The 23,538-nt window shown below is 36.2% G+C and overlaps 2 protein-coding genes and 1 long non-coding RNA gene across 5 annotated transcripts; 1 reads left to right on the top strand and 2 right to left on the bottom strand.

Annotated features, from left to right (window-relative positions):
- Positions 1–2,239: 2,239 nt before the first annotated feature.
- On the bottom strand, positions 2,240–4,870 carry LOC148919837 (uncharacterized). Of its 2 annotated transcripts, XR_016124377.1 has the most exons (4): positions 4,461–4,870; positions 3,475–3,560; positions 2,979–3,047; positions 2,240–2,575 (listed from the first exon to the last, which is right to left on the bottom strand). It is a non-coding gene; the product is annotated as an uncharacterized LOC148919837 (long non-coding RNA). The 2 variants fall into 2 exon arrangements; XR_016124378.1 differs by lacking the exons at positions 2,240–2,575; positions 2,979–3,047 and adding an exon at positions 3,287–3,362 and having other exon boundaries at positions 4,461–4,859.
- Positions 4,871–7,879: 3,009 nt separating this feature from the next.
- Positions 7,880–12,516, top strand: LOC103343600 (cytochrome P450 CYP82D47-like). Of its 2 annotated transcripts, none has more exons than XM_089046692.1 (4): positions 7,880–7,936; positions 9,672–9,738; positions 10,440–11,457; positions 11,616–12,516. In XM_089046692.1, exons 3-4 carry the CDS (start codon positions 10,480–10,482, stop codon positions 12,237–12,239), a joined length of 1,602 nt encoding a protein of 533 aa, XP_088902818.1. In that variant the 5' UTR covers positions 7,880–7,936; positions 9,672–9,738; positions 10,440–10,479; the 3' UTR covers positions 12,240–12,516. The 2 variants fall into 2 exon arrangements, with proteins under 2 accessions (XP_088902818.1, XP_088902817.1); XM_089046691.1 differs by having other exon boundaries at positions 10,413–11,457.
- A 2,178-nt stretch (positions 12,517–14,694) lies between these two features.
- Positions 14,695–19,020, bottom strand: LOC103343601 (carboxyl-terminal proteinase, putative (DUF239)). Its single transcript, XM_008247255.2, has 7 exons — positions 18,107–19,020; positions 17,924–18,010; positions 17,575–17,787; positions 16,798–16,962; positions 16,291–16,344; positions 16,054–16,200; positions 14,695–15,338 (listed from the first exon to the last, which is right to left on the bottom strand). Exons 1-7 carry the CDS (start codon positions 18,503–18,505, stop codon positions 14,961–14,963), a joined length of 1,443 nt encoding a protein of 480 aa, XP_008245477.2. The 5' UTR covers positions 18,506–19,020; the 3' UTR covers positions 14,695–14,960.
- Positions 19,021–23,538: the final 4,518 nt, after the last annotated feature.

Here is a 23,538-nt window from a genome sequence, read left to right as displayed (position 1 = left end):
GTTACTTTCATGGATGATTTTTCTAGGAAGGTTTAGGTTTATTTCATGAAGCAGAAATCCGAGGTTTTTGCAAAGTTCAAGGAATGGAAAACAGAAACCGAGAATCAAACTGGAAGAAAGATCAAGTACCTGAGAAGTGACAATGGAGGTGAATATACAAGTAATGAGTTTACCGATTACTGCAAGCAAGAAGGCATCACAAGGCATTTCACAATAAAGAAGAATCCCCAACAAAATGGAGCTGCTGAGAGGATGAACCGAACTTTCATGGAGAGAGAGAGAGGAGCATGCGATTTCATGCAGGATTGCCTAATAGTTTTTAGGTAGAAGCTGTTAATCATGCAAGTTATTTGATTAACAGATCACCATCTACAGTTCTTGGTTTTAAGAGTGCAGAAGAGGTATGGTCTGAGAAGCCGGTGGACTATTCCAAGCTCAGGGTATTCGGCTGTGGTGCTTATGCACATGTTCCAAGCGATGAAAGGTCCAAGCTCAAACCAAAGTCTACACATTGCATATTCTTAGGTTTTGAGAAAGGAGTGAAGGGTTTCAAGCTTTGGGATATCAACAACAGGAAAAAGGTTGTCAGCCGAGATGTTGTCTTTGATGAGACAACCATGCCTCTGAATAAAGTCGAGAGCAGTAGGGAGAAGAAAGACGATGCTGAAATTGAAGCAACAAGGATTCGTTAATCAGTTCAGACGAAGAAGCAGCTCAGGTGGAGCAAATTGAGCAAGATGTTGAATCTGATGGTTTTGAGGAAGAAGAAGAGCATCAGCATCGTTCACCAGTTAGGAATCAGGTGGAGCAAGAAATAGGGCAGATTGAAAGCACTCTAATCCGCTAGACATCCCAAAGGGTTAGAACTCCAACCAACAATCCACCTGCATTCCAAAGATGCATAGCACTGGACAAACCTAATCGGAACAAGAAGAAACCTGACAAGTTTGGGTTTGACCAAGACGAAGTTAATTATGCTCTCAACATTAGTCAAGGAGATCCAACTACTTATCGAGAAGCTATAGCAAGTGATGAGCGAGATAGTTGGATAAGTGCTATGACAGAAGAAATGGAGTCTCTTTACAAGAACTCTGTTTGGGAGTTGGTTCCTAAGCCCAAAGACAGAAAGCTAGTTGGATGCAAGTGGGTATTTAGGAAAAATGAAGGACTACATGAACAAGATGCCGTGAGATTCAAAGCAAGGCTCGTGGCCAAAGGGTACTCACAAAAGGAAGGGGTGGATTATGATGAGATCTTTTCACCCGTAGTTAAGCATACTTATATCAGATTGCTTTTAGCAATGGCAACTCAGCATGACATGGAGATTGAGCAGATGGATGTGAAGACAGCGTTTCTTCATGGGGATCTAGAGGAGACAATTTTCATGACTCAACCAGAAGGGTTTGTTGAATATGGGAAAGAAAACCTAGTATGTCAGCTAAAGAAGTCCCTGTATGGCCTGAAACAGTCTCCAAGGCAGTGGTACAAGAAGTTCGATTACTTCATGCTGAAAATCAATTTTAGAAAGATGTTTATATGATTGTTGTGTGTACTATCATGTGTTCCAAGATGGAATGATCATATTGCTATTGCTATATGTGGATGACATGCTAATCGCTTGTCAAGACAAGTCTAGAATTCAAGACTTGAAGAAGATGTTGAGCAAGGAGTTTGACATGAAGGATCTAGGTGCAGCACAGAAGATCCTTGGCATGGAAATTCAGAGAGATAGGACCGCTGGAAGGATTTGGATATCACAAGCCACACTACAAGAAAAATAGGCTAATGTGACAAAAAAAATTCCTCACATTAGGCAAAATTTCCTCGCAGCTACTTTAAAGTGACCATATTGTAGCGTCACAAGGGTCGTCACATTAGGCCCTTCACCCGATGTCAAATGTGACGACTATAACTTAGTGTCACATATAGTACACTGTGACGATGTATGAATTTGTCACTGTTTACAATATGTGACTTCTCATGTTTTGTCACATTGTTTCTTTTGTGACACGTAACAATAGGTCACCTAATTCATTTTTTGATGACTGGCAAGTGGTCACATGGTATCTAATATGACGATAGACAAGTTGTCACAACGTTCAATTTGTGATGCTTTATAAATTGTCACTTTATTTAAAATATGACATATAACAAATTGTCACATTGTATAATTTGTTATGCCTAAAAAACTCATCACAATTGATAATACGTGTGAATGATTTCATGACAGTGATCCTAATAAATATAATACTCTGCATCAAGAATACAGAAGCTTCATATCATAGATGAATAATATCCAAAATAGCATATCCAAGTTAATCATATATCCAAGGTTCTAAACACGCTTAATATCCAAAATAACATAATATAAACATGTAAATCTCATCCTAGGTTGTTGCCGACAGCATCAAAGCTGCACGCAACATTGACATCAACTGTGCATTATCTAGCCCACCATTGTTGGATGCCTCTAGCTGCCACCAAATTAGCCCTTAAATTTGAATAATCTTCCTGCACACTTTGATTGGAGCCTCCCTAGTCTTGCTTTGGTTGGAGCCTCCCTAGTTATACCAATCTGTCAAAACATTAACATATATATGGATCAATGAGTTATCAAAACCTACAGCAATTGATAACTAGCAAGTAATCAGATCATCTCCTACAATGGAATTGGTTGGAAGAGAATTGCATATGTGCTGCTTCTTGTATCTTTCACAAGTGTCTAAAGATGCATGCTTGTGCCATCTACAAACTCATAAATTTGATGGACAATTCTTACGAAATGGGAAAAAAATTCATACTAAGTCGAAAGTACAATTATGAGTACTTCCCACAACTTATAAGTCATAAGCACCATCCAGAAGGAAGAATATATAAATAGATAAAATATCTTCTTCTAACATGTAAACAGAAAATTAGAAATTATCAAGTACAAGATTTCTCAAGCAAAGTCATTAACATGAATATTTAACCAATACCTGAGTGATACACGAACCAACATCTACATGAATGTCAGCACCTTCTCTACGAAAATTGGTATCCCTAACCTGCAAACAAATTTAATGCATAAATATATATTACACGAAAGCATTATACATTCTAAGGAATCAATAATGAGAAAGAAAAAAAAAAAAAAGCAAGGACATCATCAGGATGAAGGACTTATGCAGCACCAAATTGATTTCCATCAGGATTAGCCCCACTAATTACAAAAGCAAGCAGATAAATTAGTACCAACATTTGTAATCTGACCTATGTTGTAAATGATGATTCATCATTATTTTAATAAAATGAGCAAATTTATTACCATTATCAAAGTCAAAAGCTTTGGATTTAAAATTTACACTATCCCACCACAACAACTGCCAAAACCAAAAGGAAAGTAAATAAATTAACTTATTAAATTATATATGGCATTCCAAAATCCAAAGCACCAGAACAAGCTTGAAAGGGATGAAAACATAGTTTACCTACTTTTTGGTTTACTGAAGTTTTAAGAGTGACAATAGGGTCACACTTGTTCTGCTGACTCACACTTCATCATCCTTGTTATCTAAATCCTGTGAAAAGACTAGACTACTGAGTTATCAGAATAAAAAATAAAAGGCAATAAAATTCTAACTAAATCTAAATGGAATTTTCCTTGGAAGGAGGCTTTATCAGCATCTAGTGTAAGAGATACAAAGGCAAACCAAACCAGAAACTGTCCTATATTCAAGTCTCAAAAATGAAAATCATATGGTTCATAGAAATAACTGAAATTAATGGCAAAATTAAGAATCCATAACAGCACCCACAATATCCAATCAGAAAAACAACTTGAGATATATGAAAAAATGAAACCCATATGAGATTCATAAGTTGAGAGTCAAGATTCTGAAGACAACAGGATTATCCAACATTATAATAACAAAAAATATGAAGAACCTAAAATAATAAAAATGACAGAATGCAGGGATTTGACCAAAGTAGAGATATACTTGGTGATTGGATCAATGATTGGATCATTTTCATTACACTAACAACAAAAAGCAATAATAATAATAAAATTTCTATAGCGCTTGCTTGCAACAACAAATCTGATGCAAATAATCAATTTTTTTTAATAGTGCTTGCTTTAAACATTCAAAATAATCAAATTGGTAAGATCCCATTCCGACATCAGTTTTTTAGTCCCAACTTACAGAGTTCAAGAGTTACAAATATCCAGAATCTGGACAAGACGTTTATGTGAAGCTAATCAAAATAGTTGAAAAAATACGCAATTACTCAATGTTTACTTTCCTCTTGAACCTAAAATCTTAAAACTTAAATTTATTCCTTTTAGCTTTCACCAACCCATGACATTTTTAAGTGCCCAATTTGAAGTGAGCATTCATAACGCAGTTGAAAGCTACTCAAATACAACCCAATAAACATAATTAGAAAGAAAAAGGAAAAAAATGGCGAATTGGGCTTACCAAAGTATCATCTAAAGTGCCAACAAGAATGTATTTGCAATTTTGTGCTAACTGAATGAAAGAAATTGGGGTTTCTCATCATCAATCACTTGTTGTCTTGTCATCTGTGATAATAGAAGTGTGAGAAATTGGGGTTTAAACATGTAAAGGCATACCTTCTTCAATCTTTCTCCTTTTTTACTTCCCCCAATTGAAAAGAAAGCTAAGAACAGAGGGATGGTTTATGGAGAATTTGGTGAGAAAGAGCCAGAGAAACAAGAGTAATATGAGAGAGAGAGAGAGAGAGAGAGAGAGAGAGAGACGCAGTCTGAGAAGAGATGAGAGATGATTTGGGGTTAAGTGTGGGTTAGGGTTGGAGAGAGTATCTGAGGGTTAACACACACCAAATTTAAATTTGGTGAAAAAAAAAAGAGCGGCACGCAAAGAAATTGAGGGAAAACATTTGTGACGCCCTAAAATATTATTTGTGACCCCCCAAGCCTCACAAATAACTGGTAGTCTCTCCCGCCCAAAACCGCCAGACTATTTGTGAGGGATTTGGCCTTCCTCCAAAATTGCAGATGTCTTCGTTGTCTTATGAGTGACGACTTGATAAATTCGTCACAAATACCTATTATATGTGACGACTTTACAAGCCTCACTTTTTATTTGGTCAAATTAGCCTTTTTTTCTTGTAGTGCCAAGTATATTCAGAAGGTTCTTGAGAAGTTCAACACGCAAGAAGCAAAGGTGGTTTCGACTCCTTTGGCAGCTCACTTCAAGTTAAGTGGGCAACAGTGTCCTAAGTCCGAGGAAGAGCAGTAAGTAATGGAGAAGGTTCCTTATGCTAATGCCGTGGGCTGCCTTATGTATGCAATGGTTATGCACACGTCCAGACATAGCTCAAGCAATCAGTGTCGTTTCCAGATACATGGGAAATCCAGGAAAGCAACATTGGGATGTAGTCAAGTGGATTTTGCGTTATTTGAAGGGTTCTGGCGACAAAAGATTATGTTTGAGAAGCAAAAAGAAAATGTAAGGGTGTTGGGATATGTGGATGCTGATTATGCAGGGGACTTGGACAAGAGAAGGTCAACTTCTGGTTATGTGTTTACATGCGCAGGAGGACCGATCAGTTGGAGAGCACTACTGCAACCAATTACAGCTTTGTCGACCACAGAGGCAGAGTATATTGCATTGGCCGAAGCTGGAAAGGAAGCAATTTGGCTTAATGGCTTGGTAAGTCAAATGGGAATCACCTAAGATTGTGTGAAGCTGAAGTGTGATAGTCAAAGTGTCATTCACTTGGCAAAGAATCAAGTTTTTTCTAGAAGATCAAAGCACATTGAAGCAAGATATCACAGAATCAGAAATTGGGTAGAGTCTAAGGAGATTTGGATTGAAAAGATTCATACAGATGACAATGCTGCAAATTTCCTTACAAAGATAGTGCCGGCCAAGAAGTTCAAGCATTGCTTGAACTTGATCAATCTCGTTGATTGATTAAAGTGGAGCACCTCCTCACTTGAGGTGCAATGAGGCAAGAAGAAGATTGCCAAGGTGAAGACTATTGAAGATTTCCAGAGCTGCTTCAAGGAGGTTCAAAGATACTCTGGGGTGCAACGATCAAGACTTGCTTTGACTCACCAAGGTGGAGATTGTTAGGATTTTGGCTCGTCAAATATATCCTAGTTGGTTTAGGATTGTTTTAGGAAAATTAGAGGTATACCAATTCTTGTCCTAGAGGGATTAGGAAAGAATTTCAGTTTTCCTTATTCAATTTAGGTTTGGATTTCTAGAAGTCTATTAGGATTTGGATAAGTGTAATTTCCTAATCCACTTAGGAATAGGAATCCAATCAGCCTTGGGACATGTAAGCCAACTCTATATCTATAAATAGGGTGTGGCAAGGCTTATTTTAAAGAGAGGAAAAACAGCCAGAGACAAAGAGTTTTGAGATTAGTTCTAGGGTTGCAAAGTTCTGTAATCTCTATTATTAATCAAAGGAGCGGTGATTTCTCTACCTAGAGAAATCACAACTGGACGTAGGCAAAAGTTCTACCGAACCAGTATAATACTTGTGTGTTTCTAAGTGTTTTAATATTTGCTAGTTTAGTCTATTGCCGTCGGTTACATCAAAGAACAAGATCTAGAAGGCGAGTTATTTAACAAGATGTTCGATTGAGTTGTCAGGACAAAGGGAATGTAAATCTAGATCAACGCTTACAGAAAATTAAAGTTATATATTGAAGTTTTTGGTTTATAGAATTAGAGAGGCTGAGAAAACAGAAATCATGCTACAATATACCTGGAATGAAGATTTTTGCTGCCTCCTTCAAGGAACCTAGATCTTTTATGTCTTTAGCCTGTCCAAGTTAGCATATATTAGATAAACTGCACATTAGTATTTATCAAGCAGTTTAGAAAGTGTCACCTTATGAACAGGGCCAAATCCTCCCTCTCCCAGTTTATTCGCTACATTGAAGTTGTTTGTTGCGGCTAAAACTCTTTTTAAATTGAAGAGTGGTAGTCCTGCATCATTCTTCGCAGCTTCAGCTCTTTCTTTACTTATAGTCTCACTCATACAACTGCTCCCTGTTTCATTCTTATTATTAGAGCATTGGTTGTTTGGAACACTAGAATATATGTGTTTGTGTGAGTGAGAAAGAGAAAAAGAAAGAGAAGGGTGGTAGCACTATACCTTCCATTCCCAAGTATTTCTTCCATATGAAGAATTTGTTGGCTGGGAGATTTTTTGTCAAGAGACTTTCTTTCTTTTAGTGGTTTGATGTTCATTCGACAGTTGAAGGCTCTGAAAACAAGCTAATATATAGAGTGACGGTATAAATAGATGGATCATGGACCTTGGTGCAATTCTCTCTGTTTTTTTGGGTTATTTTTATGCTGTTTTGATTCATGGGTTGGTTTTTATGTATTTTGTTTTAGAAGTTGGACTTTTAGAATTTGATATTGATATGGGAATTGAAAGCTTTGATTCAGGATAATGCTTTTCAGTGTGTGTTAATGAAATTGTTCTCTGCTTTTCCTTATCTGAAAAATGCCAATTTTCCATGGAAACAAAGGAGATTAGGATATTATATAGAAACAAAAGAAATTGTTGTGTTATGTATTGCAATACAGTTAGTGAAAGAACTTTTTTAATAAATGTTTTTTTTCAATTTATAGTGGAAATAACTTTAATTGTAGGCTAAAATTTCCAATTAATTGTTTTAAGTTTTGTGAATAGAGCTCAGGAATTAGTTAATGGTGTCAATTGACAATTGGTTGGGATAAGTGTGTGCTTCTTATTTTTTCTTCAAGTCCTAAAGAAAGATGGCAACCGTACAAAAATAGACTTCCAACAATTTTCAAACGCAAAAAAAGGATTATATGCCTTATGAGAAGAAGAAACTGAATTTTCAGTTTTTGCGTTTTTACAGTCTGTATAACTGTTTTTAGACTGTTTGGTAGCTCTTCCCATTGCTGCTAGACAACAGGTCAGTTTTCTATTCGTCTTTTGAAGAAGTCTTGCATATCAACTGTGGCTAATTGGTTTTTGGATGTTGTGTCTTTGAAAATTGTTATTTCTACCATTGTGATGTTATTGCTTATATGGTTTGCTTGATTAGGCTATAGAAATTGTATTTAATTCGTTTTCATATGTTTGTTTTGAAATTTTTTATTTCTATAGCTACAATACTGTTGGTGTGCGTCCATTTCCAGCCATCGATGTGTTGGTTGGAATTTGTAATTTTTGAATATGATGCCTAAAAGAATTACAAAAACCAGAAAAAGCCTGAGTTAAATTATAATAGATCGATATTGAATGCATTAGTGCCAAGGAAAATGTTGTTGAGTTGTAAACAGTTACTCAAAATCTTCCACCGGTTTCATACTTGGTGCATCTACATTTAGCATCTGTTCTAAATTCTTCACTAAATGGCATCAAAATATTTATTAACCAAAAATAGCTAAATACAATGAATAGTGAAATTTCCACCAATGACCAAAAAGAAAACTTAGATGTTGTAAACTATGCAGTGCTCTCAAAGTGTTGGCTTATTTTACTGGTTTGGATAGAGCTTTTAGGTTCCTACTTTTGGTTCTGTTAAGCAAGAGGCAAATTTCTTGGTTGAAATTAATTGGCAGAAATTAATTGTTTTCCATTTTGCTTTAGCCAATGGCATCAATTTCCCATTTGTGTTGATCATTTAGGCATATGTACTGTTCTTAATTTTTTAATGATGAATTTTTGGTATGCAAGTTTGATATCAAAGCATCCCCTGTGAATATATACATTAACTTTTTAGTAAGAACCCATGTAAATCAGCTACACGGTGCTTGATTTCAAATTAAAGAACACATTATTAAAAAGCATGACATTATAATCAGTAATCGTATACTCTTTATTTCAAATGCAGCATCTAATAGTTTTTAAATAGACAGTGTAGCATCTCCATTGCAATACAGTTAGTGAAAGAACTTTTTCTTAATAAATGTTTTTTATGTTTTCTATTCATAGTGGAAATAACTTTAAAGCGGGAAAAGATCATCAATTTTTAACAATGAGGATGAGATTTTTTTTTTCTTAAAAAGGTTGGCTATATATCAAAACACTGTCAAAGATGTAGCACATGTGGCACTAATGCTCCAATTGGGGATCACCAAGTTGTTCAGAGCCCTGTTTTAGAATCTAGAATGTCTTTATTTTTCGCTCTTTTGATTGTTGCTTAATTTTATTTAAAATTGCTCCTCTGCAAATGGTTGGTTGCAAGTCACAATTATGGGCCATTGAACTGATTTCCAGAAACAAATTGACCACATTGGCTTAACTAATTATATAGGGTTTGGTCGATGTTTGGTTTTATCGAATTTGTTTTTTACCGAACATTTGGTATTGGTCTACACTGTCTTGCATGCATATGGATTTTGAAATGAGTTGTGATGTGTTTATTTAGTTTTCTCTTTATGGTGTTGGTTACTTTTCAACCAATTAACATGTGATTCTCCTCTCAAGAAACCAGCCTTCAATTCGTATCGTAATATTTTCATGTTTTCATTTGTTTGTGTAAGAAAAGGAAATGTAACAAATAGTTTCTGTTGGTTCTTGATATTCTTCAATACGAAAATCAGTATTGAAACAGATTCATTAATTGAGACTGTCTTATCTCACAAGCAAAACCAGAATTATACTTATTAGCCTAATTTTGTTTTTCTGTCTTTGTATTTTAGATAGCTGTTGTGATCCTGCTTTTGTGTGGCTGTTTTTCGAAATGCTTGATAGCTTCTTTGACTACAGGTTAGTGTTTCATCTATTTTTCAAAAGATTGCATGCATGGTGGCTGTAGCTTATTGATTGCCAAATATTATGACATTTGAAAATTCTCATTTCTGTGGTTCTGTCAATATCACGGTGCATTTGCTTATAATTTAAAATTGTATAAATGCATGTTTTTTCTCCTTTCCAGTTATCAATCTGTTGCTTGGGGTTTCAAATTTCTGTGCATAATGCTTAAAAGGACTAGAGATAGCAAACGAAATCAGATGATGCAAGAAGCTCATAGTTTTGCCATTTCAAATGGTATAGAAATCTCTTATGAAAGTGTTTGTCTTGCCGATGATAAACATAAAACCAGAGAAGAAAATGTGTGAGATTCTGACAATTTACTAATTATCGGTTTGAAGAAGAAAAAAGCCCAAGGCAGTTCCAAAATTGCCTCTCCTACTTCCACATCAGAGTTTATGCTCTTTCCTTTTCAATTCATTCATCTCATTAATGTACACATTATATACATAATATTTCATTGTTCACAACTTATTTCCCCACTTAATTTCTCTATATTAAGTGGTAGTTGATTGCATTGAATTTGGGCAAAGTTTCCTTTCTCATAATTGTCTTCAATTATGATTCAATTTTAAAGAAAATTTATCAACTCTTCTTTTAAAATATGATTTTTCTCAAACGTCTTTTAGAATGCAATTTGGTTTCAAAACCCGCAGCATGGCGCGGGTGCCTTTGCTAGGAAGAACTACTGCATGAATGACAGCTCCCCTCAACCTTCCCTCTGCAACAATGGAGTTGTATCTCCCATGCCTAAACACTGCCATAGCTGGAATCCTAGCCATACTTTTATTTTCTTACTTTATCATAAAGAGATCAAGCTCAGCTGCCAAAGCCAAGGGTCCTAAACTACCAAAAGTTGCAGGCGGGTGGCCTCTGTTAGGTCATCTTGGCCTATTCGGAGGATCACAGCTTCCTCACATAGCTTTGGCTTCCTTGGTTGACAAGTATGGACCAGCCTTCACCATCAACATTGGTATCCACTCTGCTCTGGTGATAAGTACTTGGGAGGTGGCCAAGGACTGCTTCACCACAAACGACATGGTTGTTTCCTCCCGTCCGGCTACGCTAGGAGCTAAGCACTTGGGCTACAACTTTGCCATGTTCGGGTTTTCCCCCTACGGTCCATACTGGCGTGAAATGCGCAAGCTCACATCCCTCGAGCTACTCTCAAACCGCAGGCTCGAGCTACTGAAAAAAGTTCGAGTATCAGAAGTGGAGATGAGTTTGAAAGAGCTGTACACTTTATGGATCAAAAGAAAAGAAAGCTCGGGGGAGCGTTTAGTGGAGATGAAGCGGTGGTTCGGGGATTTGACTCTAAATGTGATTTTTAGGATGGTTGCTGGCAAGAGATGCTTTATGAATGGGAATTTGAGTGAGGAGAAGGAGGCAAGGCGGTGGCAAAAAGCCATGAGAGAGTTCTTTCATTTGGCTGGATTGTTTGTGTTGGGAGATGCTGTTCCTTGGCTTAGTTGGTTGGATTTGGGTGGACAGCAGAAGGCCATGAAGAAAACTGCCAAAGAATTGGACAGTATTGTTGCGGAATGGTTGGAGGAGCACAAGCAGAAAATAACTGAAGGAAAAGATCAAGATTTCATGGATGTGATGCTTTCAGCCATCAATGGAACAGATGTTGCTGGCTTCGATGCTGATACCGTCATCAAAGCAACATGTTTGGTATATATGTTAATTTATTTTAATTTTTACTACAACGACCTTTGTCCGTCATATTTCAACTTAGCACCTGGTCCAACAAAGTCGATACTGGATGCTGCTTAACCAAATGGTCATTGGCTAAATTTGTTTTAATAATCACCAAAATTTTGATTGTGCAGATTTTGATTGCTGGAGGGAGTGACACAACCATGGTGACCCTGACCTGGGCACTCTCTTTGCTTTTGAACAACCGCCAAGTTTTGAAGAAAGTTTATGAAGAACTTGATCAGTATGTTGGCAAAGGAAGGCTGCTGGAGGAGTCAGATATAAATAATTTGGTGTACCTGCAGGCCACTGTTAAAGAAGCAATGCGTTTATGCCCAGCTGGACCACTCTCAGGCCAGAGGGAGTTCACAGAAGACTGTACCATAGGAGGGTACCATGTTCCAAAAGGCACGTGGCTGCTAGTGAACCTGTGGAAGATCCAAACTGATCCACGGGTTTGGGCCGACCCGATGGAGTTCAAGCCAGAGAGATTTCTTACCACCCATAAGGATGTTGATGTTCGGGGTCAGCAATTTGAGCTGATGCCGTTTGGTAGTGGTAGAAGAGCATGCCCTGGGATAAGTCTTGGCCTTCAGATGACACTTTTAACTTTGGCTAGTTTTCTTCATTCGTTTAATGTCGCGACTCAAGAAAACGCACCAGTTGATATGACTGGAAGTATTGGACTTACGAACATAAAACTGACTCCTCTTGATGTCCTCATCAAACCACGCTTGTCTCCTAATTTGTATGATTAAATAGTTGAGAGTGAGAATTTAGCTATATGTGAGAATAAAATGCACATATGCAATATATGTTGTGAACGTATTAAACTAAACAGTTCCAGTTTATAAATTCCTCTACTTTTGACAAATGCTATTCTTGGAAAGGAATAGACTACTAGTTCAGGATCATGGGATCCTTTTCTATCAGATAGGAAGGGTTGTTGTACAAAATGTACTTCTAAGTAATTGCTCCATAGATCCTATATCTAGAAGTTATGTATGGGAAATAAATTTGTCGATTTTTGAGCCATGGTCTGTGTCTCGTAGCAGTAGCAAACAAATTAGATACATAGTTTTTCATGTGATACATAGTTTTTCACAAGTTTTTCATGTGATACATAGTTTTTCATGTGAGGCTGCCCACCACCCTCCATTACCAATTTACCATCACCATGCATGCGATACATAGTTTTTCATGTGAGGCTGCCCACCACCCTCCATTACCAATTTACCATCACCATGCATGCGTATGGAAATGAAGCAGGTAAAGTTGGGAAGCAGACATCGCCCCGTTAACCAGTGAAAATCATTTTTTTGCTGCCGATAAGTTGAATCAATAAAATTAAGTTGCAAAATGGAAATGAAGCAGGTGAGTCCAAATTAATGACATTAGGATCCTTCCAAGTATAAAAAATACAATGATATGACCAGGAATCTCTCTCGCTCTTCAAGTCATGCAACTTACCTTGAGTTTGAAATCAGAACAAAAGATGATTAACTAGTTGATATGTGTTAGGTTTCTAGATACAAACCAATAACTAGGCAACCCCGCCGATTGGATACTTGTTTTTATCACTCAGAATTAGAGAGAAGGAAATCGTATCTTAATTATTACCTATTGAAGATTAAGGTCCAACCATTTGGTATAATTAAATATTAAGTTAATCGAATGTTCATAGTGAACTAAGCTTTTAGTCTTAATATTTAATTATATCAAATGCCCAATTTACAGTGAGTCCTATGAAAAACACTTTTGGAAAAACATTTCCAGCATCAGCCCACTTTCGATAAAAGCCCAATTTACAGTGAAGTCCCAGAAGAGCCAGAACCCCATCTGGGCTCTCCTATGCTGGATTTGATTTTGACCCATCCTTACGAAAGAGAACTCTTGTAAAATGAGCATAGCTGTGTGTGCATATAAGAAATACTTTCATATTTTAGATGGATAGAGGGAACTGAGCAATGAAACGGAGATAAAGAAGTATTTTTCTCGTATGGATACGGCTGATTGCTATACCACATGTCAATCTATTGCATCAGCAACGTGTCCTTGATGTCAGTGACTGTCTGTCACCACCTGTACGGTTAGTGAGCTGATTAGATGAGAAATAGCGGAACGAAGAGCAGGCCGCACTTGGATCATCACATTCACATCATCATAGATAGATAGATAGATAGGCACTTAGATTTGATCATTTGAATCTACTTTTTTCAAAGTCAATGCGCAACACTGAGTTGTATAAAATAAAAGACCCACCTCATGTGACATCATGTCATGTTTGATTATATCGTGTTTCCACCACGCATTCTCTAGTTTAAGAAACAAGTCTTATTCATGCAAAAATATATTTGACTATTTTTTTGGCTTCTTTAGCTCTTTTCTTTTCCTTTCTTTTCTATGTTGTTTACGTGCTGCGGCCTGCGGCCTGCAAGGCATCATTCATTGTTATTGTTGTGGTTTAGACTCCATTTTGATTTGAAAGGGATCTTGGGTTATATGATAGTGTCGACACCTTTTTTCTTTTCTTTTTTTCTTTAATTAGATGAAGCTTAATTATGACTATTAATAAATAAAGTAAACTTTAAGAAAAAGACTGAAACCCAAATCATGCATGGAGATGGAGATGGAGATGAAGATGGAGATGGAGGAGGCAGCAGTCTCGACAAATTCATGTGGGAACACGAAACAAGGTGGTGACTGACTTAGAAAAATATGCTACATTGGTACTATGTCACTAATATATATATATATATATATATTATTATAACTTAATCTTCGGAAGGGTTCTGGTTAAGTACGTTTTTGTATTAGTTTATTGATTTTGTGTGCGTGAAACAGTGCTGTCTTTGAAGGCAAGGAAGCTCACTTTATAATCTCTGGATGCAGTGTCACACGACCGGTAATTTTGGCCAACATCTCTTCTCTTTCTTAATGATGCATTGCCGTAGAAAAAGCTTCAGCTTCAGCTTGACAGTTGTAACCTTGGCTACGCATGGGACACCAACTTGTAATTATCTTTCTTTAATAAAACTAATTAATGTATCTTCCTTTAAGTGGACCTACATGTTAATGTAATCATAGCCATTAAGCTTCTCCAGGTAAGGTCTTGGGTTCGCATCCTAGCATCCGTATGTGTAGTGTGTGTGAGTTTAGTATATTATTATCTCTCTCAATAAAAAATGTCTTCTAAAAAAGTATAAAAGAAAATGAAAAATGACAAACCATATATTCACTTTTTTTTTTCTTCCCCAAAATTTACATAAGTCACTAAAGGGTGGTATAATGAATGGATCACCTGTTAGTTGGGAGAAAAAAGAGAGAGAAAGGGATTAACAAGGAAGACAAATACAAGAATACCCCAAACTTAATTGCCGATGGATTAACCCAAATCACCCAAGAAAAATTAAAAAAGAAGAAGGAAAAATTGAATATTATGTAAATATATAAAACCCTAGCTCTATACCTTTTTTCCCTTAGGGACACCTCACATTTCTTCCAGGACCACCATAGTAAAAATAATTCCCCCAAAAGTTATTAATCCCTCCTTGTATGTCGTAGCAATTTGGATGATCAGCCAAAACTTTGAGGTTTGATAATGGGATTAAGCTATTGTCCCAATCCACAACTTGCATGTTTCGAAAATAGGAAGCTTTCCCAAAACCTTCACCTGCAAAATGCCCACTTCCCATTTGTGTGGCGGTGTGAGAACCAGAAGGCCTCGAGTTCACAACTTCCCCACCAAATTGCACCATGCTTGCGTGGTTTTGAAGATGAGTGAACAAGAATGATGGCCAGTATCCAACTAGGACCCCGGACCCGAATTCCAGCCACCAATTTCCATGCTTTGGATCCTGCGTATTTATGCACAATAATTAATACACTTTTAATATTTCTTCTTCTTCACTCTGAGTGCTCATAATTTCATAAATGAAAATGATTAGTTGTTTGTTAATTATACTAATTAATTACAACCCATTTGCATGGTGATTACAAAAAGCTTGTGGGAAGTGAGAATTATGGACAAAGCAATTCTTTTTGTGAAGTAAAAGGAAAGGAAAACCGAAAAAAGAAAAGCCCAGAAGCTCTTTCTCTTGTAAAAGAAGAGAATCTGGTAAAGCAGGAAAAGCACGACGAAATTACAGTCCATTATTTTGGAATTTACCAGTGTAGCAGGGCACGCCTGTAGACTAACCAGTCTTATAAGCCAATCATGATTTTATATTCTATTAAATATTTGTTTCTTTTTCTCTCTTTTTGTCATTTCTGGGTAAATTTTTTGTTGGCTTGTTGCAGTGTAGGCATTTTGGTTACGACTCCTACACATGGCTTCTCTAGCACATGGGGCACTTCTAAATTTGTGGAGGGCCTCTCACTGACCGCCAGATTTGTTGACTTTTTAACTTTTCAATGGTTGGATAAAAACTATACAAATCGCACGGTCAACTGTCATCTATGGTGGTGATATAGTATAACTAGTAAGGTGCAAATCTAAGCAGAAGACATAAAATTTGGGGACTAACAAAATGCATGTTTAAAGGTTTTTAATTAAGGTTAAGGGTAATTTACCTTCCAAATCAATAAGCTAATATCAAACTGTCCACCATTGTAGGATGAAGTTGGAGAAATTGCAGCTCCAATGGCAATTCTGCTATTGGTCTGAACAAAACCTGAACACAGCAGATTGTAGCACCCAGTTGCTTGATATGCATCCGTCTGGCAATTAATAAGAGAATCATTTTATGTTTTATAAACTAACACAATCTTATGCTTGAAGTTGAAGGCAAGGTGATTTTGGTTACTCACAGTCCAATAAGTAAAGAATCTTGGATAGTTGTCCCCATATAGCTCTGGGCTGACCTGCAGAAAAATTAAATGAATTAGCCTCCATGGCTAAAAGTAACGACAGAAAAGAAAGAGAGGTGGTTGAGCTGTGATTACTGCCTTAAATGTGAAAATAAGTTTTGGTCTTAAATGTGTTGAATTATTCTGCCTCCATGATATTAAGCGTTAGGCAATAGCTTTCATCAATTCAATTAATGTTTTTATAATACTTTCTTTTAAAAAATAAACTCAACCCAATTTAATTAGACTACAGTTTTTTGAATACAAGCGATAGTCTAAAAATATAATAGAGAGGGGTGTTTCTCACACACACTAATACACTACTAGGATGACATGACGGTTCGAACCTGAGACTACTAGTTTGGCCTACAAGTCAAGACCCTTTTTCAAGCTTTGAAAAATAAAATAGAGAAATTTCAAGCTTAATTTAATTAGAGGGAACATTTACTAAATGAGATAAAAACATGCCTGCCAACCAGCTTCAATGGTGTTGAGGTCATCACCAAATGAACCAGAGATGACCCACATTTGAGACAAGCTGAATTCATATTGATTGACAACGCGGGGCGCCCACACATTGATGCTAGCTTTTGCTCCATAATATTGATCTCCACTCACATACCCAACTGCATGCTGCAAGCAAACCAATAACCATAAGCACAAAAACCAAAATGAGTAGTGTAAATAATTATTACTTTGTTGGGTTTATAATAATTTTTCTTTTTCTAATTTGATTTTAATGTGTTTAAAGAAATTCTACAGGACAGGAAAACTTGGTGAGTGCAAGTTCCTTGAAAATTAGTGCAAGTTCCAGTAGCAAAAGCAGCCATGAAAGTCTGTAATTACTACTAATAGGATATAGAACATCAGCTGCACCACTTTTTCTATGTTGCTTTAAGTAGCAGACAAGTGTGGAAATTGGAAACCCAGTTTCTCTTTAGATACTGAGAGAAACTTGTGTTTGTTCTTATGAAATTACATGTCAGTTCAAATGGGAAAAAAACAAAAAAAACAAAAAAAAACAAAAAAAGGTGGTGGCCAAAAGCAGTGGATCACTGACTTTGGTCTCATATAAAAAAAGAAGATGGCTTAATTGAGGAAAAAAATGGAAAATAAAAAAAAAGCAGTTTGTTGTACCTACACGCTTTCATTCATTTATTTAATTTAGTCTGACAAAGAACTAATTGACTGAAATAAATTCTGGGATTGGCTCTGTTACATGTTGTTCATTTTACAAGCACTAACCTCATGGCCATTGCTGGATGAATCTCTTCTGACATGCCTTCTCAATTTTCTTCCAAATCTTTTAACAGAGCTGGCTCTCATCATATCTTGCTCTCTTGTTCTTCTAATTGGAATTGTTCCTTCTGGGCAGAGAGTACCAGACATGGTCCATCGCTGAAAATTCTCAGTGACCATACCAGGAGGCTTTTGTCCTTTGGGTCTCTCAGGTGGATCCTGAAAATTCAAGTTCAAAGAAAAAAAAGTTGTAAACTTCTAAAGACTTCTCCTTTACTTGCTCCGCTTAGAATTACAATTTCTAAGAACCCCATGAAAAATATGAATGAGCTTATAGAAGAGGTTAAGTTAATACCAATGGCTTCTGCCCTTTTAATAGAGGATGATCAAAAGCTGGTTGATGATGAGATAGAACACAATCTATGAGATCCCCATCTGGACTCTGCAGCAACAGCAAACAAGAACACAACACATATTAAGTCAAAAACAGAGCAAAACAGAGCCAGAAGCAGAGCAAAGTTTAAGAGTCAAGAAATGCCTGAATTGTCTTGACAGCAGGCTTGTTGATCTTCTTGAGACGATCCCTTATGATGTTCAGCTTTTTTAATTCTTGCTCCGGGTTGAAGGTCTGGTTGGCGGTGCGGTCTCCGCTGATTTTGGAGGCATGGGCAACTGGACATATTGAAGAAACAACAAGAAGGAAGCAAACAAGAATGGGAATGATTGGGGAAATCTTAGACCAGCTACAAGCCATGCCTGAGAAGTTTTCTTGTTTTGTTGCTTTTGTTGAATCCATTTTTTGTTGTTGTTGTTGTGTACGTTGTTGGTATTGTCTTCTTCTGTTGTCATCCAAACAGCACCATATAATATTGCTACTAGTTTTTGTCCATGAAAACACAGCTCCCACCAAATCCAGTATCCAATACATGATGACCATTCTTCTAAGAAACCCGACTCACTCTCTCACCATTTCCAAAGCTTTCGAAACCCCAAAATATGAGAATGAGAGAAAACTTTCCTTCTATTCCTCTCTCTCCAAGACTAAAACAAGGCTTAGTTTTATTTTCTGACAAAATGAGCTTCTGGGCACGAGCTGACTAAAATAACAAGCAAATGGGTTGTGTTTTCTTAAAGTTTTGGCCATGTGGGTGTGGAGTTATAAATGCTGCTGGGTAGTGATGAAATCATGCTCAAAATTTTAAATTTTGGAAAAATAAATAAATAAAAAAAGGGGAGAGAGAGAGAGAGAGAGAGGTTGTGTAATGTGTGTTTCCAGTCTCCAATACAAAGACTGAAACTTTAGCTTTTGTGTTAATTTTATAGGGGAAAATGGGACTGATTTCTGTTATTCTTTACTTCTTGCTCCAAGTAGAGAGAGAGACAGATGGGAATTACACTTGAGTCTGGGTTTCCAAAGTTCTTTGCTTTGGGTGTTCCCTTTCTCACTTCCCTAGATGTTCTTTGTGTCAGCTGCTCTGTTTATATATCATGGCCATCTCCCAAATTCTAAAATTTACCATTTTAATTAGTTTTACAGTCCATAAGTTAACACATTTAATTTTCATACAGTTATTATTATTTTTGGGTATCATTAATTTTTTATATATAAACTTGCCTTCTAATTAATTGGGATTTAAATTTCATCTGAGATGAGAACCATAGCTACCTTTTCAAGCTGTCGTTTTATGGGAGTGAGCCAATTTTCTGAACCATCACTGTGTTGGGTATGCTGAGCTGGCAGTCGGCATGCGTACCTGGTTATGTGCAGTCACTGCATGCTTGCTTATACACTCACCCATGCATTTTCATGCGCATTACATTATGGGTCCTTCGCGTTTAGGGGCTCAATCTTGATTTTATGTTTGGTTAATTATCTGCATAAATGGGTTTCTTAGTGGATTATTATTGTTAATAATGTTATATATACATAGAGCTTCTATTGAGGAATCTCTTAAATTAGCTTATTTGAGGGACACTCTTATATGGCCGAATCCATATTATATTTCACTAATTCAAACCATATATATTTTAGATTATCATTCAAATATCATTTCTACAAAAAATCACTTGAATACGGTATTGTTTGACCCTGTAGCATCTGGATATGTTTCATCACTTTGAATCCCTCAGAATTTTCAATGAGAAATGGGAAAAAAGGTTCGAAGGCCAAACTAAAATATGGGTCAGTTTCATCTCCTTCGAATTCCTCAAACTCCTCTCCAAAAAGGGTAGTTTTCTCACCATCCAAACAAAACCCAAATAAGAAGCACCGTTTGAAACCCAGATCAAAATCTCGATCAATTTCTTCTCCAATTGGTTCTTGTAACTATTTGATCAATTACTCTCACACAAAGAGTAAAGAAAATGGGACAAGTGAAGGAGGAAGAGAAGGTTTGCATAGAGGTTGAGAAAATTATGAAGTCAGCTAGAGACACGGGAGCGAGGAGACGGAGAAGATGGGTTTTTTCTTTTTTTCTTTTTTGTTGTGGGATTTTATATTTTTTTTAATGTTTTTTCTTTTATTTTATTAATTTTATTTGTTATGGAGTCAAGTAAAAAATAGGTCCCACAAATGTCACATCAGTATTTAACATATTAACTAACGGTTTGGCTAACGGAAAGGGCAATTTGTAGGGTTTCCAGGAGTTTGAGTATGTACTCGTAAATGTCTCTAAAATTGGGTATGAATTTGAAAATGACCGTATAGTTTAGGGGGTTTTATGTAGTTTATCCAAATACAAATTTAATGCATTATTTCCTTGTAATTGAATTTCAGAATTTAAATTTTGAATTCTTTCCTTGATAAATCGTGTTACCTATAAGTTAGGAACATAAATTACAAGACTACTTATAAATTAGGAACATAAATTAGAAGACTATCTATAAGTCAAATACAGAAATAGACAAAGAAAATGTTATGTTACCTAAAAGAAAAGTACATAAAACATTGTTACACATTGTTGAAAATATGAAGAAGAAAAAAACACATATATATATATATAGCTATGCAATAGGCAATAAGACAATATACCTACACCGTAAACAAATGCATTTTTTCCTTTGTTTACATTTAGAGTTCAAAGGAGCATGATTGTAGGAAAAAGCATGATTTTTGGGATATGTTTGCTATATTTTCCTTTTCTATTCAATGTCAAACGTTGTAAATAGCAATTTATTATGACATAAATGACTATTATCCGATTCAAGTCATAAGGGGCAACATTGGAACAAAAGACTTAGATAAAAAAAAGATTACATCATAAAATATTAAAAAAAGAATGTAATCCTATGTGGCACAAAAGTCAAAGGACTTAGATCAAAGTCACCAAATCCGAGAATTAAACTAAAGTCTTTAATGAGAATTTAGATCTATATCAACTTTTCTAATATATATAAATTTTGTTTTTACTTGCTGGAGAATAATATTAATCTCATAGTTGACTTCTTTTGGCCTGTAATTTCATAGTTGACTTACTCAATTAGATGATAGAGACATTGGTGTTTAATTTAAAAGTTGTTGCTAATTATCACCCTAAATATAAGGATCCCATCCCATCCCATGTTATGGCTCTTCATTTTCTTTTTGGGTTTTTATTTTCAAGTTTATTATCCATAGTTATAATTACTGAAAAACAATACATAAAAAACAAACACAGTGACTAGCCAACTTTCATTGATCAGCATTCAACTTTGGGGTACATGATTTATATAACTGTCTTAGCCAACTGACCTAACCCATGTATGCTAACTGATATTTCTTCTTCTTGTATATATGTATTACAATTGAAATTAACTTGTCTTGGAATTAGATTCTGTTCAAGTTGTGGAATATTTAATATTGCTATGAGTTCCTTCCAGTTGACTTGTACTATTTCATTAATATCTTATTCCCAGAATAGGTTTTTTAGGTTTTAGACATAAAAAAAATTTCACTTTTGGAAAAAGCCAAAACTTTTTCAAAAAAGACAAAAAAAACCACTCAACTTTCAAATCAAAGACATGCAAATGTATTGGATTCCTTAGGAAATCTAAAAATAATGGTGGATTGTAAGATCCCACATCGACCAACGGAGAGGGAGTGATGTGCCTTATATGTGCACACCCGCATCCATCTAGCACGAGGCCTTTTGGGAGTTTCACCGCGGATTCTTAGGAACTCGAGTTAAGCGAGTTGGGGCTAGAGCAATCCCGGGATGGGTGACCCATGGGAAGTTGCTCGTGAGCTCCCGAAACAAAACCGTGAGGGCGAGAGGGGCTCAAAGCGGACAATATCGTCTACGGCGGGCCGTCCCGGATGTGACAATTTGGTATCGAGCCACTCTGCCGTGTAGTGCGAGTGTGCCGACGAGGACGTCGTGCCCTTGAGGGGGTAGATTGTAAGATCCACATCGACCAACGGAGAGGAGTGATGTGCCTTATATGTGCACACCCGCATCCATCTAGCACGAGGCCTTTGGGAGCTCACCGGCGGATTCTTAGGAACTCGAGTTAAGCGAGTTGGGCTAGAGCAATCCCGGGATGGGTGACCCATCGGGAAGTTGCTCGTGAGCTCCCGAAACAAAACCGTGAGGCAGAGAGGCCCAAAGCGGACAATATCGTCTTACTGGCGGGCCCGGATGTGACAATTTTCGTCCATTTTTGCTTCTTTTAAAATTTTTCTCTCTCCTTTTGCTTTTTCCAAAATGTCCCTTTGGAGAATTAGGGTCTACTATGCAAGCCAGTAGCATTAAACCATCTGTGTAAGCATATGATCTAATGACATGTGCTGTCTATTTTACTAGCTAATATTATTCCAATTAATATATAATTTTTCAGTAATATATATTTAAGTCATTGTGTAGATAAGCAAGCAAATTTTTTTTGGGGGCATATATATATATATACAAGATCCCTTCTTCGTTCTCTTTTTAGGGCTGTGGCAATGATGCCTGCCACTTCCTCAGCAATTCCTTTATCTTATTTTGTATTTTAAATCGGATTCTTTTTTTATATCTTATGTTATAAGAGCCCTACTTACGCTCTCACCCAACTCTACAACTTACATATCAAATACAAAGCATCTAGGAAATGGCCCACCAAGCCGTATAATTCTCATTACATAATACAGATAGGTTGGCACAAAACAAACAATTAAAAGATTTCTTAATTAGTCAAACCAAACCCTTTTATGATCCCATCTACTAAACGATAATTTACTTTAATTTAATCTAAATTACGAGGAGGAGAATTTGAACTCGAGTGCAGAGACCATATTTTGGTTTGCGTTTATCAAATATCGGCAATTACACCCTTCTTGTACGCTTTAGAATTATTATGGTAGGGTGGTTTTGGAATTTGGATAGAGAATTTTGGACCAAATTTGGTCCAATTAATAATTCATTTTAGGCCAGTCTATGGCAAAATTCCTTTAAATTTAAAGCTGATTGAAAGGCTGCTAAAGTAATGTGCAGTTGCTTTTGAAGGGGAACAAAGGCAATATTTTGAAAAGAAAAAGGTCAGGTTAATAATTATGAGTCTTAAAGGAATATATATATATATATATATATATATATATACAAAAATGAAAATAAAATAAAAAAGCCCTAGTCATCGAGTGATATCACCTATGCGTGTGCGTTAAAAATATAAATGTTTCTTACTACTGCCACAGAAGAATCAAGGTAAAAATTTGGACCTGAATAGAAATTCCCAGTCAATTAATTATTAATTTATTAGCAAATATGACCGTATGTTCCGTGACCATTTTATATGTGCATGCATGGGAAATAAGAAGTGGTTTGGATCCTCTTAAATATTATTGTGTCCTTTTTTATTAATACAAAATCTGCTTCAAGTAAATAAATAAATCCAACTTATATCAACAGTGTAGTACAGTACCAAATAAAAGACTGAATCCTGTAGCAAAGAAAGAAAAAAAAAAACCAACGGAGTCTAGCCCACTGGAAAAAGACCTTGATTTTCAAACTATCG

Source organism: Prunus mume, linkage group LG2, assembly GCF_029339155.1.
Source record: "Prunus mume cultivar Tortuosa linkage group LG2, ASM2933915v1, whole genome shotgun sequence".
Classification (NCBI taxonomy): Eukaryota; Viridiplantae; Streptophyta; class Magnoliopsida; order Rosales; family Rosaceae; genus Prunus; species Prunus mume.
Note: the sequence above shows the minus strand (reverse complement) of the source record. Positions and strands in the feature narration are given on the sequence as shown.

Excerpts from the sequence above, each read along its gene's own strand:
- LOC103343600 (XM_089046692.1), top strand. The coding sequence starts at position 10,480 with ATGACAGCTCCCCTCAACCTTCCCTCTGCAACAATGGAGTTGTATCTC. Across the intron at positions 11,458-11,615 it reads TCATCAAAGCAACATGTTTG|ATTTTGATTGCTGGAGGGAG; the intron begins GTATATATGTTA and ends TTGATTGTGCAG.
- LOC103343601 (XM_008247255.2), bottom strand. The coding sequence starts at position 18,505 with ATGGTCATCATGTATTGGATACTGGATTTGGTGGGAGCTGTGTTTTCA. Across the intron at positions 18,011-18,106 it reads CTGCTGTCAAGACAATTCAG|AGTCCAGATGGGGATCTCAT; the intron begins GCATTTCTTGAC and ends CTGTTGCTGCAG. Across the intron at positions 16,201-16,290 it reads GATTCTTTACTTATTGGACT|ACGGATGCATATCAAGCAAC; the intron begins GTGAGTAACCAA and ends ATTAATTGCCAG.